The 24,867-nt window shown below is 34.1% G+C and overlaps 2 protein-coding genes across 2 annotated transcripts in view; one reads left to right on the top strand and one right to left on the bottom strand.

The window, feature by feature from the left end:
• LOC132701597 (Krueppel-like factor 13) overlaps nucleotides 1–24,867 on the top strand; it is a 287,844-nt gene that overhangs the window by 117,466 nt on the left and 145,511 nt on the right. The gene's annotated exons all lie outside the window — the stretch shown is intronic.
• On the bottom strand, nucleotides 12,669–13,680 carry LOC132700771 (cdc25-like protein phosphatase twine). Its single transcript, XM_060668296.1, has one exon. It carries the CDS (start codon nucleotides 13,678–13,680, stop codon nucleotides 12,748–12,750), a length of 933 nt encoding a protein of 310 aa, XP_060524279.1. The 3' UTR covers nucleotides 12,669–12,747.

Here is a 24,867-nt window from a genome sequence, read left to right as displayed (position 1 = left end):
AATTTGGCAGCAGGATGGGGCTTCTGATCACAGAAGTCAAGGAATTGGCACCTATTTAAATGGACACTATATAGAATATATTGGGGAGAAGAGTAGTTACGCGTGGTCTCCAAGTAGCCATGACTTAACTCCCCTGAATTTTTGCCATTTGGTACACCTAAAGATTTAGTTTTCAACCATAAACCGTCAAGTGCTAGGGAACTTAAATGTCGGATAAGAGAAGGTATGGTCTGTTCATAGATATAAGAAAGTGACCAATTGGTTTTGAACGGATTATCCAAGGCTGGTCATTAACATATAATGCAACAAGATTATTACCTTAATTTAAAAAAAAATAATAATAATTAATAATTACCTTAATTATTAATAATAATCTTGTTGCATTGTATGTTAATGACCACCCTTGGATAATCCGTTTAAAACAATTGGTCACTTTCTTATATCTACGAACAGACCATATCAGATATTGCAATGGGACTGAATCTGTTAGAAATGCTATCATGTATTAGGAATTCTTTATATTACTTGTGGGCGACAAATTGTAAGGTATTAATTTTTTATTGATCGTTCGTTAATTAAATATTCACCAATGTTATCGCGTATCCTTGGTCTTATTCTGTATAAATAATACCACTTGTTTTGTTTAAACGCTGTCATATCCACCTTACACTAATGAACTTATATGGCAACAGCATTTGTGTATGTATGTGTATTTGTGATAGACAAATATTTAAAAGGAAATATTTGAAAAATTAAAAATATTAGCTAAATGCTAAATATGACGAGATTATAAAAATAATTTTCCATTTAAAAAAAAAAAAAAGTTTTTTGGCGGTTTTTTAATTTCATTTTTAATCTTATTTTTCGCATACCCTGTATTAAAATGTATCGAAATTTCTTATGAAATCCGTTATTCGAGTCCTTTGTCTACAATAAAACTTACTCAAGTGAAACAGTAAATGCTTCGTAATGAAGAAATTGTCAGATATTTTCCTTCATTTTTCGCATAAAATATTAAAAATGTCAACAACGGTTAGACTTGAGTATAAAATGTTATACACAAAATATGTCTATAATTTTGCATCGAATTCAAAAATGAAGTCATATACTAGGTGTTCTATTTAAAATAAGAAAGTTGATATTCGCCCATGAAAAATTAAACACCCTGTATAAGCAAAATTAAAATAAATTGAAGGTTTGTAACACCTTTTGCATTTTACTTTTGGGTCCATCCCCTATAGTTTCTGAGAATAGGAGTGTCCCAAGATTAACGACTCACCCTATATAATGTTAATTGGAGTTGCGGTGTGGCAGTTTATTCTGTTTATGCCAGATTATATAACAACGTGGTTGTTAGTGGATTACATTTGTTGTATTTATGGCAGCGTGGTAATTTTTTCCTATATGACATTACTTTAAGCTTGTCGTTAGGTGCTGTGTTACGTTCAGCTGATAAAAAAACTAAAGCTGGACATTTTAGACCCGCAACGATATAGCCAAGGGTAGAATCCAAATCTCCTGGCTAGTTGAAATCCCAGCGACCTCCAGTCTATAGCGTTAGGCAGCGTGGCGTAACGCCGTAAAAGGGATACCGTAGTGACCGGACTCGGGTTTAGAATAATATTCAACGCGTTAAAATTCCGGGGCTGCCGCCCCTCCCAGATAAACGCTAAACCACCCCGAAAGCCGCTGCGTTTTACGAATTATTTGGTGTGCGCGCCTCTCCAATTTGTTCTAGCGTGCATAATTCATTTTATTTCATTCGCGTTTGTGTTTGTGTAATTCTAAAGACGTGTACCGAATAGCGGGACGCATGGGCAACAACCCGAAAATGTTTCGCCCACCGCCGTCGCCCCCTTCCCGCGCCCCGTTTGTTTCGACGCGCGCGAGGGTTTTATTTTATGTTCTGTCGAGATTCGCGAAACAATGGCGTGAACATGAATACGTTTTAAAGCAGATTGGCGCGATCCCCGTGCTAATTAAAGTATCGTGCCGCGTTTGGAATCGGATTCTCGCGGGGAACCGCGGAAAAGGGGGCGTATTCATAAAAAAGAAAGGCGCAAATGTTTATCGTTTAAAGTGGCATATCCAAGCCCCTTATACTCCACAGTAGATTGCCATTTTTAATTGTTGATTACTAACAGGCTAACATTACCTTAACATCCACTTCCGAACTAGATTTCCACTTACACAGGGAATCGATTTTAATGTTTAAAACCGTATGGCGATATCATCACTACCAACGTTTTGAAAATTGCCCATAATTTTTTTTTATTTATGAAAATTTTGGATTCTGATAAAAACATTATTACGGCATTTTTTTAAGTGGCGTAGTTTTTCCTACAGTTCTTCTTTTCCTTATCAACGAATACAACTTCCTTGTTTTATACGGTCGTCAAAGGTGGCTATGGTTTTAAAAAAATGCCCGTGCCGACCCCTTTTCAGCCATATCGATTTGTTGGTATCTGTGACAACAAGGGCTTAAATATGTATTAGTGGTCCATGCATAAAATGTTCAAAAAGACGTCACATAAAAATCTTTTAAATAATTTAATCAGCACTGGAATTTTAGAAGCGATCAGAATTGTATCTGTTAAATATTCCGGAACAGTCAATTCTCGCTTCATCATTCCAAACAATAGACAATGGAAAATTAATATTCTCATTGCATTTTCCGATAAACCAGTTGTATAATTGTATTCTTCTACCAATATCCCTTTCATGTAATTGGTTTAATTTGTGCTTTTTTAAAGTAGTCAAAATTTTAGTTTTTCCAGTATTTGTTATGTCAGCTAGTGCCCGTGAGGATATTCTTGGATTTTCCAATACTTCTCCAATTATATTCAGTTCCCATAGTTCCTATTCTTCATATTTTAGTGGTTTTGATTGTGCCTTGACTTTTTGAAACTTCCGTAATTGTTTAGATTATTTTTAACGATCTAAATATTCACTTGTGTGGTTGGTGCCGTTCTGGATATGTATTGGCTGCTCTGCATTTTCGTTTGACAAAATGTAACAGTTTACCATATCATGCTTGTCATAATTTTGCTACATTTTAAATTGCTAAATCAACTAAAAGATTAAGGGACTAAAATTATGTCCGACAGAACACAAAATTTATTAAAGAATAAAAGTTATGTAATTATTTTACATGGACAGCTACATTCAGAGCCTACTAGTACATAAAAGAAGGCATTTTTAAGACCATAGCCAACTGTGATTGCCACATAAAATAAAAATTTACTTTAAAAAATGCCCTAATAATGTTTTTATCCGAATACAAAATTTTTGTAAGTAAATAAGTTATGTTCAAAAGAGTCGAGGGCCCTATCTGGTATAGAAATTGTCTGCTAAAACACTCCAATTTTATTATTTTGGTTAGTTTTCGTTAGTTGTTATGTATTTTTCCACGTATTTGATTATTTAAGTTTACACATCTTTTACAAAATGTTTCTAACAGCACAGTTACTTTTCCGTTGCTGCAGCTCTGAATCTAAACTGCAGCCGCTAATAATAACGGAGTATTAAAACCCGTTCAAAATAGAAAAATACAAGAATATAGTAGAATTCAATATTTGAGTACTGTTTCTCTGTAAATGTATAAAATTGATTTTATAATGTCATTTAATGAATTAGTAGTTTGCCTTCTGGAACCTGCGTTATTGTTTTAGAAGTCAAAATATTTCATTGATGATTTGACTGAAGAATATGTTAATAAAATTCACCTGCAGCTTATTAAAACATTATTATATTGGTTGAATTGTTGAACACTGTAATTCTAGAAATATGGAGTAGCTGCATCAGACCTATGAAATGTACAATTTTCACGTAGTATGAAAGAGAGCATTTATTTGGTAGTCAAGAAATTCTCCCAATTGTAAAAAAATTTAATGATCATAGTGATTCTAATCTGTTACATCATAAACCAACCAATTATATATAAATATTATAAATTATCTTTTATTTTTTCACCTGTTTTTTGTGTCACCATAGATTCTAGTTTATATAAATAAAAATAGCATTTTATTTTATCAACTTATCAGATCTGTAGATTTCCTTAATAGGTTAGTACCTATAATATGAGCAAGTGCTTGATTTGGCAACTTGACAATAGGACTAATTCTTTAGGCTGATGATTTTGTTTTGTTCTAAACCAATTTTTCCATAATTTATCCGTCATACGCGATAGGTGAGATTGCAAATCAAAATAAGAGTTGTACAATAAATGTGGTGACAAATATTAGTCGGAGTATTTTAAACTGAATATAAAACTCAATATTGGAATAATTGCAATAATTATAAACTACTATATGCTAATATTAGCGCATTCGAAACAATAGGAATTAGTTGTGCAAACAGCACCCAACGTTATGTCAAGTCTACGCAAAGAAGAGAAAAGAATATGAAATGTCCATTACTGCTATAAACCTTCCACAACCTCAAACCATGATTTGACCTTCGTACACCCCTTGGATGGTTGATGTTGGAATAATTGCAATAATTATATACTACTATTTGCTAATATTAGCGCATTCGAAGCAATAGGAATTACTTGTGCAAACAGCACCCAACGTTATATCAAGTCTACCCAAAGAAGAGAAGAGAATATGAACATTACAGCTATAAACCATCCACAACCTCAACCGTACACCCTTTGGATGCTTGATGTTGGAATAATTGCAATAATTATATACTACTATTTGCTAATATTAACGCATTCGAAGTAATAGGAATTAGTTGTGCAAACAGCACCCAACGTTATGTCAAGTCTACCTAAAGAAGAGAAGGGAATATGAAATGTCCATTACTGCTATAAACCTTCCACAACCTCAAACCATGGTTTGACCTTCGTACACCTTTTGGATACTTGATGTTGAAATAATTGCAATAATTATATACTACTATTTGCTTATATTAGCGCATTCGAAGTAATAGGAATTAGTTGTGCAAACAGCACCCAACGTTATGTCAAGTCTACCCAAAGAAGAGAAGAGAATATGAAATGTCCATTACTGCTATAAACCTTCCACAACCTCAAACCATGATTTGATCTTCGTACACCCTTTGGATGCTTGATGTTGAAATAATTGCAATAATTATATACTACTATTTGCTAATATTAGCGCATTCGAAGCAATAGGAATTAGTTGTGCAAACAGCACCCAACGTTATGTCAAGTCTACCCAAAGAAGAGAAGAGAATATGAAATGTCCATTACTGCTATAAACCTTCCACAACCTCAAACCATGATTTGACCTGCGTACACCCTTTGGATGCTTGCATTGTTTGTTAGTGTTCTGGAACCTTGAACAACAAGTTGCTTCAAGCTCATATGAAGTCTACTGTTTGGGTAGGTGGTTTGCGTTTTAAATCAACCTAAAGTGCGTATTTGCAAGTATAAATGACTTTTTTTATAATTTTTTACTTTTTTAAAGATAAAATCGTTTTCACTTCATATTAGAGACGATGAGTATCAAACGTTGCGAAAACTATGGTTGCTGTTATTTATTTATTTTGAGTGAGTTACGCTTAAGACAAATTTTTTATAACATTTCAAAATTAGAGAATTTGCAAATTTTATTCTTAGGATATTTCGTATTTCTTTAAAAGCTAGTCTTCTTCTCTACAACGTACATATCATTTTTAAAGTTCGATAATAGATTATTGTAGCTAATATATAAAATAAAAACTGTTTTTTTTTTAAATATTATGTTTAGCAAGTAATCTTGTCAAAATCTGCTGACGGTCACACTGAAAATGATAAGAATGTTTGGAAAGCTGAAATGATTTCTATCTTAGGGTAGACCACGAAATCCTATAATACGAATTTTGATTTTTTTTGCATTTAGAAAATCAAGCATATACATTACCACCATATACTAACCAACTAACCAAAACTAACTACCCAATTCTGCATAACTCCAATTGTAATTGTAAATGTTAATTTTCAAATTTATTCAATAACATAGAGAGAAACGTTCTAAACATAATGAATATCCCTTATCAGATTTATCGAAATTTCCAGTCCCACTAAATATCCAATATTTCAGCAACATCTCCATTAAATCGTTAATGAAATAACTAAAATTCCTTAACGAGAAGGGAAATTTTAATCATACGTGTAGCTACCGCCCACTATATATTTAACCAGGGACGCAATTTGCGTGGGTATTTTGTTCTTATGCTCAGATTTAGTTTGTACTTGAAATTGGAGGGAGAATTGTTTAAAAAACAGCGTTATTATTTACATTATTTATATTATATATCAATATCGAACTATTAATTCGTCGAGACTATTCAAGTGCTGTTAGAGGTATATCATAATACTCACTATCATCTTCCTCAATCATAATACATTTTTTATTCAATATTATTCCCGGTTAAATTTAATTTTTATGGATAAACGTTTGCAGGCATATCCAACGTTATGCGTTTCTCCATTTTCCAATTTTGAGCGGACAAGAGCATTTTTAAAATTTCAAATATTTACGGCGGGTCATTTATATATGTCTACATACACTTTTCATATTTTTCGCAATTCTACGTTTTCCTAAATTGAATTTAATGCCCGTCCGTACAATACCAAGTTTGAGTAAACATTGTGCTGCCATTGCAATTATGCTAACGTGGAGGATACGTGAGATACACTATTTATCAATGCTAAACGAGAATACACATGATTCTTCATGCTCCTATTGGAAAATTTCCATTTTCCATTCCTAAACCGTGAAAAAATTCATTTTACAAAAGTCGTTCATCTGCTTCGTAACATCACATTGAAGTAACTATATTGTTCATTGTCAAAGTCTCATTCAGCAAAAGCATGCAGACCAACAATCCAACGTATTGGCAGATAATTAAGATAACCATAACACGACTAACACGGAGTTTGCGCAAAACCTAAACAAAAATAAAGATAAAACTTGTTGACACATTAATGTATACAATCCGTTTATACGCCTTGACGAAGGTGGAGTGAAAACCGAGAGAACCGAAAAGATGTCAACTTTAATCCCCGTATAAAAAATTACTTCTACGAACTTGAAAACTCGGCCTGCCATTGAATCAGCCTGCGTCGCCCGAAACTCCAAATGCAGAAGTTCGCAAGTTTTTTTTATTTTATCTAGAGTCGCAACCCATAAAATTACTTGGCTTATTTTAGTTTAGCGAATATTTATGGGAAAGGGCTACATAAAACCAAAAAAAAAAAACAATTTCTTTCTTCTACTCAGAGTTCCAGCTGCTATCGAAGGTTGGAAATCATCAAAATAGCTCAGTGCTGCTGGTACTACTATCTCAAATTTCTCAGCCCGGATACTTTTCGCCTTCCGACTCTTTATCTACCCCAGATCCTTCCCTGTACAACCACTTGCAACGAGCTTTGTCCCCTCATTAGATATCTTAAGTATTCAAGTTTCCCCTTTTTGATTGTTACAAGAATTTCTGGCTCGCATCGCATCCCATTTTGGAAACCTCAGTTTATCGACTTGCAGCTACTATAGCGTCCATGCCTCCATATCATATAAAAGCGTGGAGAATACGTAGCATCGAAGCAGTCTCACACTCAGTATCCAACTCAAGTTCCTGTTAGTAAAGAACTTTTTAAGTCTGACAAACGCTGATCATGAGTTTCGATTCGTGTTTTTATTTCTCCGGCCTGATCCATGCTTGAAGTTATCCACGTTTCCAAGTACTTGTACGAGTCCACTCTTTCGATGTTCGTGTTGTTTACCACTAAATGGATATTTATGCGCGGTGATTTAGTAACGACCGTTAATTTAGTTTTGTTAAGGTGGATCTTTAGATCGTATTCATTGCAGCACGTATTTGTTCGATTCGTTAGGTTTTGCAAGTCGACGATTCTATCAGTCATCATGAGCAAATCTAAAATTGTTAAAAGTTCCGCGATTTATCTTTATCCCTTCCGAGCAAGCGGCCAATGCTTTTTGGAATATGGTCTCATTTTAGATATTGAAGAGACAGAACACAGTTTCTATACCGACGTTATTACGTCTTCTGCAGAACACGGAAAAGCTAGGTATCTTTGGTAAAATATATCATTATCATCGACACTTGCGATTAGTGGCATAAAAATTTGGTGTGTCGAATAAAAAGTGAAAATGTCGACATAGAAACAAATTGGTTTTCTTTGACCTCTTCTCACAAATATTCGTCCACTAGAGTAATTGTGTCACAACCTCAACATATACAGTCAAAAAGCTTACTGTGCTTGTGTTATTTGGTTGTATTCAAGCATCCTTATGATGTTTCGGAATAATCTAAGAAACTGCTTATATGTTAAATTGATTTATGTAAATGAATGAAATCCCAAGAAAACATTTTTTAAAAGGCCTTGCGTTGAAATTTTATGTAATATCGTGGACACATTTATATTGATGATCAAGTCACTAAGCATTACGGATGATCTAAATTTCCCATAAACGAGGCACTATTCTTCCTCCAGGGTAGAAATCTGAATGGGGACTCTGCAGTCAGGCATAAGAATATTTAAAGGATATTCGAAAGTTTACTCAGGGACATTTGACAATAATGAGGAAACCTCGAATATCATCAAAACACCTTTTCAGTTCTTGTTTTCCAGAAAAGCATTCATTACGATGTTCTAATTCCGCCAGCCTCCCATTTTCTCTGCTATACGTTTTCGTGTGTGTAATTAGAGTTTAGCAGAAACTGGACGAAAACATCTATCAGAAAGAAAGTCCAATATATCGCAGAGTGTAAAAGTTTGGACATTAAAACCGTCACCGACCTACGTGAACCTTTCTCACAACTCCCTGCCGTAAAAGTAAAGTTAGCTAAAGCTCCTATTTCGATGCCAAGATTGCCACTGTACGAACTTTTTTAACAGTGGTACAGCGCTTACGGTTCGCGACCAAACTGAATCCAATTAATTTTCAAAAGCTGCATCGGGTTATCGCGTAGCTTTGACCGCCTCCCATCTCAAAGTTTTTCGCTACCGTTGCCCTTCGTGCTACAAATTTCAAAAATCGTCTGGAAATCGATCTCTTTTCACGTCGATGTGCCAGAACTGTTTACGATAATGCGTCAAACCGAAGATAGCGGAGCGAAGGGGGGAGCGGAAAACGTTAAGGCATCCGATGACATTTGATTAAAGTTAAATGAGACGGACTTTAAAAGTTCCCCCCGCGAACCATCCCACCGCTGCAAAGGAGGAAATGGGGAAGCAAAAGGCAGCGGATTCGTCTCTGAATAGAAATTTAAACTTAAAGGCATTAACGCCTGCCTTTGAGTTACCTTCAAAGGAGGCGTCCTCGCCTTTAATATGATTTTTTTAAAATTGTGCGGGAAGGAAAGGTGGGGTGGTTCACGGGTTTCACGACAACCTGGAAATTCTGGAAAACGTTGGTATCCAACAGTTATCAGAGAAAGTTGTCCAGAGGTTTGGACACAAAATGACGACACATCGTTCAAGGGATTAAACCAAAAGCAAGCCACGAATTCCATAAAAGAATTTCTTCATCTCATTTAAAAACAACTGTACACCCCTGTAAAATCTTTGCTTATGATTCTATTTTGATAATTTTTTTTGTTAGATAGGTCTGTACTAAAAACTTGTTTCTCTGTTTGCTTCAATTTAAAGTCATGGCCAACTAAGACTATTTAAAAAATAAATTGTCAACGAATTCTTATTGACGAGTACTTATAACCTAACTATACCAATTTTTATAATGTATACAGGGTGTTTCAAATATCGTTTGCGCTTTGCTTAAAGCTGTACATCGTTGTAAAATCTTTGAATACGGTTTGATATTGATAATTTTCTTTTGTTGGATAGATCTCTCAAAAACGCACTACAACCTTATGTTCCTTATTACATCAACCTGAAGTCATCGCTAGTTGAGTATTAGGGATTTCTTTAGAAAGAAAGTGTCAACGAATTCTTATTCAGGACTACATAAAACCTAACCATAAAGTTCGAATATCGGAGTGCTCGAAATATCGCGGGCGCTTCACTTAAGCATTACTCCTGTAGAATGTTTGTTTATAACTCTATTATGATAATTTTTTTTGTTGGATAGATTTCACTGAAAAACACTAACGATTTTCTTAAAACACTTAAATTAAAACGCTTAAAATGGATTTTTAATTCTCATCTAATTAGGAAAATAACAGAAAAGAATCATAAGGTTTTAGTGCGACTTATCAAACAAAAAAAAAGTTATCAAAATCATACCGCAATCGAAGATTTTACAATTATTTAAAAAGCCCTAATAGTACTTCTCTCTTATCGCTCTTTTGTTAAATAGTCCCAGTTGGCCGTCACTTTAAATTGAAGCAAAATAATATTTTAGTGCATTTTTCAGAGATATATTCAGGATCTTCAGGATTTTACCGCACGGGTTTGGGAGCAGTAGGATGTCTTCGGAGATATTTCCCACGCTTTGATTTTTGAAGTTTGTCAATTCTGACGGTCATGTCATTGAATTCTTGTTGTTTTGCGAAAATGTACCCAAAAAAGTATAATATGCAACACGTTCGGAACACTTTATTAAACACTCGCTCCGCTGGTGTCAAATAAACTCGTGAGTCAAATGCCGTTTACCCCACTTGTTGCATAATATACTATTCCAAAGTAGGTCAAGAGAGCTATAGTGTATGTTACATAAAAAGTTTTGGAAGTTTTCATAGAATGTATAATAATAATAATAATGTTCAGGGCATGTTATTTTCAAATAATTAAGATGGCGTGCGCTTCAAGTAGATGTGGCAACCTTAAAATGTCGCAAACATTTTTAAAATAGGGTCCTATGACTGCAGCCCAATTTTTTACAGACTATTGTTATCCATTCTCCAGATGCCATGGGCCATCTAGTTTAAGGAACCCTGTATACTGGTCTCCCGTTAGTTCATTGTGTTTAGGCAAATTAAATTTCCTCATAATTATTAAAGGAAATAGAGATAGGTATTATTTATTTTTCGCGCTAGCAAAAGAACTGAGGGAACCCTAATAGGTGCTTCAGTGGAAACACTGCTGGACTAATTATAAAGTGGAATGCGAAACCTCGCCTCTTCGGGACGGCACACGTAAAAACAATATGAATTAATTAAGTAGAGTATTGTACAGTTCGTATTTAAAAATGTTTCCGTGTTCGCGTACCTGCAAGGCACCGGAACTTCGTTTCGGAATTTGTTTTAAAATTAAAACTACCGCTGCGTAATCGCCTGGACTTCCGCTGATACCCGCGAAACTGTAGCTGCGAAAATTTTAATTTCTTTCTTCAGCGAAGGTCGTCTTAATTTACAAAATTCCAGGTATACTTGGGTAAATAAACGGATACTTTATCACAACAACAACTTATAATCTTATTTACCAAAATGAAAATAACGAACACCTACATAATAAATTTAAATTCTAAATTTTTCCCAACCCCTGCTCTAAAATACCCAATTAAGGGCTGGTCAGGCTTGCGCAAAGGGTCACTTATACAGATTATAGTATTATATTCATCTCATCTGTACAACCTTATACAGACAAGGGTCGTGTTTATATTATAAGATGTTAGTCAAGAAAAAAACAGCCAATGTGATCTACACCCTTTACGTCATGGCTTCATCAAAATTGCGTGTTTTCTGCATTAACCGTAAAATATTTTTCCTATTTTCAGTACTAGAATAAACTGTTAAATCAGTTGTCATGAATTTTGGCGTCTCCATTCATCGTCTGTAAAGGTAGAATTCCAAAGTATTCTTTTCTCTCTCTGAGGGTCTAAGATCTTGCATCCATTGAGCAAGGCAGAGATGCGTAACACCTTATTATTCGAATTCAAAGCTATATAGTGAAATCCGTTATTGTTATAAATTTTCCTCGCTTGCTCAATTCTCCAAAGAACTCCTTTTTTGAGTTGAGTTTTTGATATTAGCTCCTAGGTTTTTTATATATTTCACTTGTTCTATTGTTTGTCCCTTGACATGGTGTTTTCGAAAAGACCATTACTTTGGATTTCAAGGCATTGAAGTTCAAACCAAGTATTTCAAATTGTGTACTGGTATCATCAGCAGTTCATAAAAAATAACTCCATAATACTATTTACAAAACTTCTGGATTCCTCCAGCCTCGGTTGATGTTGAGTCGAACTTCTTAACGTTTCGCCAATCATCCTGTTGGCTTCTTCAAAGTTTAACTGTCACTCAAGTTCGACCCAAAATCAACCAACGTAGAAGGAATCCAGAAATTTTTTAAATAGTATTACAGTAGCCTGTGGAAGTTTCTTTGAAAAATTAACTCCATAATATAAATAGGTCCCTATAAACTTAAACTTAAAACTAAAAATGGTTAGAAATCGATGTGGAAAAGTCAAATAACAGGCTTAAAATATCCAAAAGTCAGAAATTTTATAATTACTGACAATTGTTTTTCACCTTCTATCTATCACACTAAATGAAGCGTCTCACGTCTAATGACAGTTTGTTTGTACAATTTTTTTGATTTTATTTTATAATGTTTTTCTGCAAAAAAATTGCCACAAAAAAAATGCCATGAGGATTACGTGCTCTCCGCAACTTTCGAAATGAATCAGCAAAAATGCTGAGCATGTATAGAATTCACTAGGGAATAAAATAATATAAATAAAATGATAAAAATAAAGAAGAAAATATATATTCACAAATAGAAATGTCGTTACATAAGGAACATTGAAGTCGCTACGGATTTGAAAAATAGTACACGAAAAAGTACAAACGTCTAACTCTAAACTAAACTACAACCTAGTAATCTTGTGAAAGGTTTCTACGGATGACCTTCTTACTACGCATCTCTCTCTCGCCGGTCCTCGACTTTTTTCGAAAATGCCTTAAATCTTGCTCGTGTTCCGGATGAAGCATCGGCTTGTAGGCAGACGGCTCACACAAATCGGAATGCCGTTCGAAAAATCTCTTGTAACCGCCGTCCAAGATGTAAACTTCCGGATGGCAGAGCTCGGGGTAGTTCTCTCCGTTCTTCAATCGGTCCATCTGTCTTAAGTGGCGATACATATTCGGTCCTCTCTCCTTGGAAAACTCGCAGTGAAAGATCAATACGTGTCTCTCTTCTTTCGATTTTCTCGGTTCTTCGAGTAGCTTCTGGCACTCTTCTTTGGTATGGATATTCACGGCTCCTCGAATATGACCTCCGGCGAATTCGTAAGGATATCGACTGTCGATGACTCTGTAAGACGACAAAGCGCGATCGTAAACGCCTGTGATCAAATTCCTCATCGTTTCCACAGAAATCGTCTTCAAATCGGGATGATCTCCCGACATCACGGGCAAACAACAAGCTTTGGAGAAGTCGCCGATTAGGTCTTGGTCATCGGATGACTTTTCTACGCATTTTTTAACATTTTCGTCGTTCTCTCTATCGAACAACTTCAGTCGTTTCAGCGCCAAAGTGGTACCTTGCGATGGTGTAGACTCGGTGGACGAACCTTCGCGTGTTCTCTTGGCCGACCAGCATCTGGTCGGGATCTCTTTGTCTTCGGATGGCGAAAAACACATCAATGTCTCGGCGTCATGGTCCAGAAGCAACGGCGAATGAATCAAGTCGCGAAAATTGGAAACTGAGTCGGAAAACCCGGAATCTTTAGTGTTGTCGTCGTATAACTGACACTCGTTAAATCCGTCAAATTGACTGACGCCTTCGTATAAATTTTCGAGAGACATTGTTATTCGGGCAATGCACAACTTCTGAATAGATTTAAGTTTCTTCGGGACGTGGTTTAAATAATCATCTTGGGTCGTTAGTGCCCGTAAGGGACAATAAAATGATAGCAGGTCAATTAGGCGAACCTTAGTTTACTGCAGGGATTAATGACGATGCTTCGCCACCACTATTATGGGCCGTGCGAGGCAATTACCACTGTTTTGTTAATATCGGACCTGGAAACGCCGATATTTGCCAATTATGTAGGTAGTTAATATCTAAAGTTTATGTTAATGCCGAAAATGGGACACTTACGAATTTGTTTCGTCAACAGCAAAATAACCACAAATTAATGTAACACAAAGTAGAGGAAATGAAAAAGTAGAACCATTACCTGGATGAATCTGGATTAATTTTTTTGTTGTTGCAGGTGAGAAAAAATAGTGGTGCTTGGGGACAAATTACTTCGGCTGTGACGTAAGTATCGTGAGATAGTATTCCGAAAGCTACGCAATAAATAACTCTAATTTCGTTTGCATAAAACCTTTACTTCTGCTACTATATATTTTTTTCGTTTTTTAGTATAAAGCGCATGGAATTATATACAAATAAAATAAACTACATCACTCACAAATTATGAAAATCTAAAAGAAAATAATTTCTCTTAAGAAAACATGTCTGCCAGATTTCTTGACTCATTCAAATTTGTTAATATTTTGCTGTGTGTTTACTTTTTCGACGAAAAATATATGTACACAACATTACAGAAAATAAAATTTTAATTTGAAACATACAATTCCCCTTTCTTAGGTTTTAGACTAAAAATATTTTTTAAAAATGTAAAATGAAAAAATTAAATTTTCATTTGAAACAATTTAGTTTTTGTATAAACTTTAAACTATTAGTTTTAAACCGCATAAAAGAAGAGTTTATAGCGATTCTGACGGATTAATATCTGATTTGTAAAATTAAAGATTTTTGAAATTTGAAAAGATATTGCATATTGAGTTTCTTCAATAATGCACAAATCGAGAATTCACTTTGAAGCAAATTTGGACCATTTTCGCATTGCAATATTCCCCGCCGCCGCCGCCACCGCGGGGGACCGCCCCCTATATTGCGTATATACTGTTTTCCTCAAGAACAAACAACTTCTCAGCCGAAGGAACAATAAAAGGGAAATAAAACGCAAACAATTTCGCTCTTCTCCACTTTTTTTGCGTATATTATTTGCCCTCCTTTACTACTTTGTTTCGTTCATCATCCCACAATAATACCGCATCTAAATCATAATACACGGAAAATCGGAAAATAACAATATGACTTGAGAAACGTGACGGCAACGATTAATCCCTTGTTGCTAAAAATACTCTCGGATCGAAGGACCGTAAATCTATCATCGACCGACGAGTTTTTGTTTTTTGATTAATAGAACCGTTCGATCTCAAACTGGTATTTATTGGATTATTTTAAAACATGTAATACTACAGTTGTCACAGTCTACATAATAAAAATTTATTTATGCATTTGTTTAACAATCAATCGACAATTTAACAAATAAGTAAAGATGAAAGAAGTAGAGAGCAGTGATTTTGGGTCATTAAAATTTCGATTTTTTTTTCAAATTACGATTGGATTAAGAGATACAGATCGTTTTCGAAAATACTGCTTTTTGAGGTACTCCTAGTCACTTTCTCTTTGATAGCTTATCGAAAACTCAATGGCCCTTTTTTAGTTCCATTCTCAGAATAGACCTTACAGGACCCAATTGTGAATATTGTGAATAAGAATGTAACTATTTCAAAATAGTAGATAGTCTATGGCTCCCAAACTTGTGTGACATATCAATTTTTGGTTATTTGAAAAAAATTGTATTATTGTGGTGTTTATTTAGCTGTTTACTTTGCCGAAAAATGGTCGTTTAAAACGATTATAAAAAGTATAATACGTTGTTTAGCATTTGATTTTTTGCAGTGGAATGAGAATTATTCTGAGGGATAAATTGAATTTTAAGCCATAATTATATTTTGCAAAACAGAAGGGTTATTAACAACTCTTTTATGTCTACCTATCATTAAAGATAAGTGTCTACATCATTGCGAATGTCCAATTGCCCAATTACGAAATTTTAACGATACCAGTTGTCAAATTTAATCTTAGGTTTCATGTCAGTACATTTTTGGGGTCTACACAAAGTTATGAAAATATCGACAGCAGTCATCATTCTAAGTAGTGAATGACGTAGCAATAATCTGGTCAAATTTAAAACTACAAAATGGGGAACCCGTCAATTCGAATAAAGAACGTATTATACTATTGCCGTAAAATGATTAACAAACAAATAAAAAGTGAGAACTTTTCATTAATTAATATTGAAAAATCGTTTAAAAAGCATAATCTATTGTCATTTTGTTGATTTCTGGTATTGTAGCAGAACCTGTCCCATTAAATTTCAATTACTACGAAAAGATTTTCTGAGTGGAGAATGAAATTTTGTTGTTGCCCGTAACCAAAATTCGAACGAACTTATAACAGTGACGTAGGTAATTGTTGATCCGATTTGGCCAGTTGGAGTTTCTCGACGTTATTATGTTATTAGACGACGTCGTCTCGCAATCATATCGGCCGAATGCCACAGGAAACAATAGAGCGAAACGCTTCTAATTGACATTTCGAGCCAAGTGCCTGTAACTGTAACCTGGCAACAATGGTCGATAAGGGCTCTCGGGCAATTGAAACGCTCCCATCGTTTAAATAATCCCCCGGATATTTCCCCGAAGGATTAAACTTTCATTTCGGGAATGGATCGAGTATAGAAGTTGTACGTCGCGGGACAATTTCGGGTCAACGCGAATCCTTAAATTACGATATAACAATCTAAGGGTGATGTATTTTATATAAATTTAAGAGAATAAAAGATTTGGGTTGGGATTTGGTTGTTTTTTAAATAATTGTAGATGATGTTTTCCTATTACAATGGCATGTTAATTGCAATCACAGGCTTGCTATATATATCCCTTTCGTTTTTTTTGAGGTTTTTGATATCAAAAGCCAAAATTTATATAAACTTTTGGCTTTGCGCAAATTTTACAGCTAAACTAACCCGTGACTAAAGTACCGGAAACTGACTGACTGAATAAATTTATCAACGTGTTGCATGCCTTTCCTAGCACCAACAGTTTTTGGGTACGTGGTCGCAAAACAGCACCAACAGATTCACTGAGCGACGTGACTATCAAAATTAGACAAATTTCTTTAAAATTAAAATTACATTCCGACAATTTTTTTTTTCAAAGAAACTTCCACAGGCAACTGTAATACTTTTTACAAAAACTTCTGGATTCCTCCTGCGTCGGTTTTTGCTCAGTCGAACTTGCTGACGTTTCGCTAGTAATCCTGTTGGTTTCTTTAGAGCTTGACTGAAACTTATTAAGAGCGGTTACTGTTACAGCAAGTTCGACTCAGCAAACACCGACGCAGGGGGAATCCAGAAGTTTTGTAAAAAGTATTACATTCTGACAATAGTAAAAGTCATGGGGGTATTTCCTTTTGTCGTTTTCATTCACGGACACCCTGTATAAGGTTGCAATCCGACGGTGTTGGGGTCCAATCGAAAACGAACGCTTGCTACGAATTCTTTTTCGACATTCAGTTTTTTGGGACTGTCCGTCCTACTTTAGCCTCAATTTGTCAGCATCGCCACCTTTTCCAAGCCAAATTACATCTTCAGAGATGTAATCGCCAGATTTAATTATAGCCATAATTTAATCGTTAGTTGGTGGTAATTTGTGCCACACTTCGGGCCTTGTTTTCGATCCCTAATTGGATAGTTTAGTCTTCAGGCAAGTGTACCCGAGTAACGATATCCCTAATAGAGTAGCTGCTGGGGTCCGACCGGCAGTCCTGTTAAAAGAATTTACCTCAATCAATTGGATAATGGATTTTCATAAAAATATATCACAGTTTCTAGTAAATCTATCCCGTTTTTACGATTTTTCACATTTTGTGTTTAATGAGGTCTCACAGTGTGGAAATTTGAAAATGATCTTCCTCATTTTCGACCAATAAGCATATAAAACGTATTTTACAGTTGTTAACAATATCGGCCCTACATTTTCTTTAAATTTAACATACCCTTTTGATGTACTTGTGTTACCAATTACGAATAACGAAATATATATTTTCCACATTTTGCAGTTTTATGTAAATTTTCTTTTTGTTTAATTTCCGATTACCGACTAGTTAAAAATAAATAAGAATTGAAAAGCAAAATAATCTATTAGTTAGTGCATGGAGGTCACTGCTAAGACTCTTCTAAACACTGCATTCGTCTGTCTATTATCTATTATTTCCCAGAATATTTTTGTTTTGATAATATTATTAAGCACTACACAAAGTTTTTAAAGTCGATTTGGAAACCGTATTAGATACGGTTTAAAATAGGCAATAAGGCTTAACATAACTCGCAAAGGATTAAAACCCGGACGTGATTAAAACAACCTACCTGGAAAAGACTTAAAATTAATATGATTTTGGCACAGTTAATAGGAAAGCTAATTATGGTTCCAATAACACAAGTATCAAGATAACACACAAAGTCACTTGTAAATTTCAACTCTAAAAATAACAAATAAAATATAGAAAGTGACGCAAACCCAAACGAGACAGATGTCTGAAGATATATATATATATATATATATATATATATATATATATATATATATATATATATATATATATATATATATATATATATATATATATATATATATATATATATATATATATATTTACTTATTTATTTTTACCCGTTAATTGCCGAATTATTATTAAATTTGATTAAAAAGAAAGTAAAAAGTAAAAAAAAGTGCTAAAAAGAAATGTGTCACACTGGTCACAACCGCCACAACCTGGAGAAAAAGAATTAAAATTAATATTATTTTCCACAGTGAATGGGACATTATGGTGCCAATAACAAGTTTATTTTATGCCAGAAAAACGAGCTTGTGGAAGACACAAAGTCACTTGTAAATCGAAACTTTAGAAATAGCAAATAAAATATAGACGAATTATCATTAAGTTTTATTAAAAAGAAAATTAAAACTAAAAAAAAGCGTTAAAAAAATCTGTCATACTGGCCACTACTTTTTTGACAGTATTTTTAAATCCATTTGTTTTCTTTGTTTATTGATATTGTTTTTTTTTGTCAAAAAAATGGGACGCCGTGTCATATTTGCTGCATAACCTTTTTCAATAGTACTTAATAATTTAACTGAAGCAGGTAACATATTAAATTAATTATTATAAAAAAAACAATCAAGGAAATAATTAAAATACAAACTTCTCCCTGAGAGTAAAATCCGCCTGCAGGGCGGCAAATTTATTCTGCGACAATTAAAGGGCAGCTGCTGCCAACTTTAACTTCCGACAACCCGGTAGATTATCCGGGCACGGAAAATAATTCAACCTTCAACCCCCGCCCCACCTATAGGCGACGACACGTAACTTAGTTTCATTTGCTTGCGTGCACATTTTCAATCGACTCAAGATTCTCGGCGTGTCCCATTTGGCCGTAATATCGAATGATTGGGGCCTTTTTTACATAGGGCGAACGTAATTTTCACATCCTATTTCCCTCTCGCCGTGCCTTTTTTCATCCCGCGCGCTTTCCTTTATTGTTTTCTCTATTCCAATCATCCCTTTATTGAAAAGCGGGTAAGCCGAGGGAATGTCAATAGGGGAGGGGATAATACTTTAATCGTTGTAAGTCGATCGATTCGGCCGCCACGGTTTTTCCTAATGGTCGGATGTCTGATTTTTTTTTCATTTGTAAACTTCTTAAAATTTATACGGAGATAGCAGTGCTTATTCACCCGTACAGAGTGAGTTAACAATAGAGTAAAGTTCATTATCTCATTGTTTTCAAAAGTTATGAGAAAATGAAAATTATTTTGAAGTATACAGGGTGGCTCAATTTTTTCTTAAATAGAATACACCTATTTGTAAATTTTGTTTTGAATTCCTTTTAAAATCCTTTCAACTATTTTACTATTAATATTGCCCACCTAAACCTAATAGTTTCTTAAATATTTTAAGTTTTCTAAACAAGTATTAGATTTCGCACTGGCAAGAAAACGCCATCATGTTTGAAGATATACCACTCATATTTGATATTCGCGTCATTCGTAGATGATAGTAATGCAACGGAATTTGAATTATATGTTACAGGGTGTTCAAAATAAACAAATATATTTAGACAATTTTAAATTGAAAAATCTCAATCTCCTTTAATGGTACTACCATACATATTATTATTTTTCTGAAAGATTTTACAAAAATATGCAACTTCTATTAATATACGTATTCTTAACATTTTGCGATTTATTTTAACTTGTCCATTATTTACTTTTTTTTCTAAGAGAACAATAGTTGTCGTGACAACAGTATTAGCCAGAAAAAACTTAGATAGAGCAACAGAGTTATAGGGAATCTTGGTTAAAATAAAGTTTAAAAATTAAATAACATTAAAAATCTATTGCTAAAAATTTACTTATTGGATTTTTCATTAATGTGGCTCAATAAATGTTCAAAAATACGCACATCTACTGAAACAGACATGTTTAGTCTTTTTTGTATATTTGGTTGGACGTTCTTTAGCATAAACGATGTTATTTCTGCACGCGTCCCGAATCCTATTTTGCATATCGTCTGGTGTTGTAAGAGGATTCACATAAACATCACCTTAAACATATCCCCACAAAAAAAAATGTATTGTTGTAAAGTCACATGATCGAGGGGGCCATCCAATGAATGCACCTCTCCCGAGCTTTTTCTGTGGGTAATTTAAAATTTCTCAATGGTAATGCGGGGAAAGTAAAATTCCCAATTCTTTTTCCTTATTGGTAGCATTCCGGTTTAACGTTTTTCATATTCAATACTACCACTAGCATCGAGCTGTTCCATTACACACTGAAGGGATTGTCTAATTAGTATACGTCTATTAGAGTACTTCGGCTTGGGCAGTCTTACTGTCAACAAAGTATTTTTTCCGCCTCATGCACTGTATCAATTAATTCAGTTTTAGTAAAACCCATACCTATTGCTAGTTTTTTTTTTATTTATTGACACCACTATTACTGAGTTGTCAGTTAAAAATGTCATGATCAACTATTGTAATAGCAATAGTATTAGACAAAAAGAACGGTAAAAATTGGAAAATTTAACATAAATCGCAATGCATTAAATATGTCGAAAAAATAATAATATATGTGGCGATTTATTTATTTTGAATACGCTGTAAGATGTAATTCAAATTCCGTTTAGGTTATACTCAAATAACGCATATATCAAATATAAGTGATCTCATCAAAAATAATGGCGCAATCGTAATTTTAAGTATGAAAACTAGTATTTTTTGGAATAATTAAAACGGTTGAACAATTATAAAAACTATTAGATTTAGGTATGTATTATGAGTAAAAAAAAGGTTAAGAATGTTAAAAGAAATTCAAAACAAAATTCAAAAATAGTGTGTTCCATTTAAAAAATATATATGTTGGATTTGTCACGCTTTTTTGAGCCACCCTGTGCGCTTTAAAATAATTTTAAATTGTGCATCCTAACAATCTTTACAGCGTTTGTATTTATCATCGTTGGCTCGCCCTGTAGGTTTCAGAACAAATATTTTGAAATTATGTCAATATTATATAATTATTAATATTATCATTTTGAAATACATTCTTGGTATTATTTAATATTAATATATTTGCTCCCTCTATAATTACAATTTTTGTACATGTACTTTCTCTATCTCAAAGTGGCTTCAGTTTTTTGATGAATGTATTAAATAAATAAATATTGCGGTATTCAAAACTTATTTAAAGTTTAAAATTTTCATATCCTTTCTTCCCAAAATCACAGACTACTGGTTAAACATTTAAGTATGGCAAGTTGTTTTGTTTAGAATTTAGATGTCAAGTTGTTGATTATTTAATTATCTTTTTAATGGTTTTTAAGAACTTGTAAAATATTATATTTTTGCTGCATATTTCTTACTGTATATGATTCCTCTACTCTAGAAAAAAATTAATACAAACTTGAAGACAACTTCGGTAAATATTTGGTAAATATGTGAGTCGAATTGTGATTGTGCGAAGGAATAACGGTTCGTAATTTCGCTTGTCTCTAATTTTTCCCGAGTACAGGTAAGGTTCAGTTTATTTAGGTGGCCATAATATTAATGTCAATAGGATTTAACTGAATTCCAAATTAACGATCCTGATCCTTTAACCGTACCAACCAGATCCCGATGTTGTTTACTTATTTAACGGGATTTCGAGCCCTCTACGGCTAGCCATATCCGCCTTTTTCGATGCTCTCGACTATATCACAAGCGATCTCAATCAAATAAACGATTAATATACCGAATTAAAGACTCCCCAGGTAAAGTAAATTATTTACAATCCGGTCGTCAACGTTTGCGTTTGATTTTCTGACTACGCGGGGATTGGCACCGGGTTTAGAAGCAATTTAAATTATTTACCCATAACAGCAACAACGTTATTCGATTTAATCCGTGTCCACATTTTGTCGTTTGTGACGTCACTAACTAAATATGTACGCAACAGCGTCTGTTAATGATGTTTGCGCGGCGACCGCACATAACGAATCAACTGTTAGTTTTAGTTAAACTCTGCGTCAATTTCCTCCCCCTCATCCCGCTAACGTGCTATAGAGTTTTTAAGTTAAGTGACATCACGAGGGTCGTTCTTAACTCAACAACACAAAAATGATTTGTTCATAAGCTATGACAATGTTAATTTTTTTGCGAATTAATTGAGATGAGAAAGCATCGTGGTTTCAAAAGTCAACAGAACTACAGACAAGAAATAAATCAGAAAATAAATTTCTTGCTATAAAATATGGGTACTCTATATGGATATTTCCTAACTTGCTCAGCTCTACTTCTCTATAGAAATTCCTGTATTATTCGTTCCAAAAGCTTACAACGTTTTTTGAGGTTTTGAGTTCTTATCTGTCATTTGCTAGTTGTCCAAGTTGAAGGAGGAACGACTCGTGTTTATTCACCACGTGTTCACTTTGTGCTTATTTTTTTTCACGGTTTTTCTTGGTTTCATATTTTTTGTTGTCTATATGTATGTTTTATTTGTAAATATTTTATAACATGTTTTTTTGTAATTGTTTGGCACGTGTATAAGAAATAATTGTACAAGTTGAAACATGCATCGAAAATAACCAATTATTATTCTCCATTGCTCTGGAGTTGTTTCGAAATCTCGTTCTTTTTTTTCTACCTACAATCTTATATGTTCCAATGTAAACAATAATTCGTGTTAACTACAAAAATACAGGTACCTAAAACATTTAAGGAAAAGCAATTATAACAATAAAACTAATTTAAGGTTAAGTCCACGCTTTCTGGCAACAAAGATAGCTAGATGACAATATAAGCCTTTCAGAAAGGAAAGGAGCAACAGAAAAAATATAGGAATGCTCCAGTCAGTGTTTTTATCTCACTATTCCGAATTTGTTGCTCAGATTCCTGTATCAAACCAAAAAAACTACAGGGTTAGATTTTATAATATTCTATATGATAAAAAGAAAATTTCCTTTCCATGCGTACTCTATACGCACCCAACGGACCCAAACTGACAGTGATAGTCAGGCAAAAATAATCACAAAACCAGCGCAAAGCGTTTTAGACAGACAATTTTTCGGGTAGGCGTTTTAAATTAGTATGCTTAATTTAACTTTATCATAGCTTTACTTAGTAATGAGAAAAGTACAATCCGCAGATTGCTGACAAAACTATTCATTTGTTCTGCAGTTGCACTATTTTGGATTACAATAACGTTTACAATGGCCCATGACACATCCTTATTTTGATCCAGACGAAAGGGTCTTTTCCAAAATTAAAGAACTACTTGTAACATATCATAACTTTACAAAATATTTTTCCCCAATTATACACACTGAATTTATGTATACCAGCAATTACAAAGTTTTGTACCAGCACCGATCACAACAAAATGCTATCAGTAATCGTACATTTTCAGTATTCTATATTGTTTGGACTGCAATTGTAAATACACTGGCTAGATGCGTTTATAAGCTTTTTAAATCACCCAGAACGCGTCGTGGGTTTGTGAGGATTGTCGGCAACGCGTCATAGTGAACAAGAATGACCACAATGCGAAAAATTATCTGATTCTGGTGTTTGGTTGTTCCGCACTGATCGCAACGCGTTGTGGCCCTTTTTTTGGCTCACTTTCGATATTTGGGCGTAACATACATAATACATTTCTGCGTATTATTTATTAACAGTCTTAAAAATTGCATGTATTCAACTCAGGCGTCTACTGTGGTTGCTAAAATGGTATTTCCACTATACTAGAACGGTAACAGTTTTATTGTATTCATGGTATTCAGTAAAAACAGCTTCTTGATCAGGAAACAAATGCAATAACCAAGTAACTAACATGAATACTCTTATGTGCCACATTTTTAATTTCAATCTCAATTTTATCAACCACAGCAACATTTTTCTGTCACCTTTTTTTTTTATTAAGTTTTTGCGACAAGCAATTTTAATAGAAAGAAATAGAAAGCTCTGAAAAAATCATACGGTACTCAGAATTGAGCTAATGGCTAAAGTGGTGTATAAATAACTGAGAAAAGTCTCACTACTGTCGGTAACACTGTCCGTGTAACTGCTGCTTTAGTAAAGGTCAGGACAGACGTTCCGTCATGTATATCGACTTGCTTGAACCAACCTAAATTGTACGATAAGACTGAAGTCTTCACTTAGCACTACCTCTTTTGTCTTGTTGATCAGTCGGTTTTGCTAAAGATCAATATGACTGACGAGCAATTAATGTGTGCTACTGCCCTTGTTATTATAGTAAAAAAGAGAAAAGTAAATAAAAGTCGTCGAAAAAATGGTTTCTTAAGCGACAACAATTGTCACGCGTCAATTTACTAGATGAGCTTCGATTAGAACCTGAGGATTGGTGCAATTATTTACGTATGAGCTAACAAACTTATATGGAACTGCTCGAGATAGTAACGCCTCAAATCGAAAGGATGGTTGCAGTTATGAGAAAAGCAATAACAGCACATCAGAGGTTCACCGCAACTTTACGCTTTTTAGCAACAGGAAAAAGCTATGCTTACTTAAAATTGTCCTG

The sequence above is a fragment of the Cylas formicarius genome, unplaced genomic scaffold, assembly GCF_029955315.1.
Source record: "Cylas formicarius isolate icCylForm1 unplaced genomic scaffold, icCylForm1.1 PGA_scaffold_4__25_contigs__length_36172078, whole genome shotgun sequence".
NCBI lineage: Eukaryota > Metazoa > Arthropoda > Insecta > Coleoptera > Brentidae > Cylas > Cylas formicarius.
This window is presented reverse-complemented; position numbering and strand designations above follow the sequence as displayed.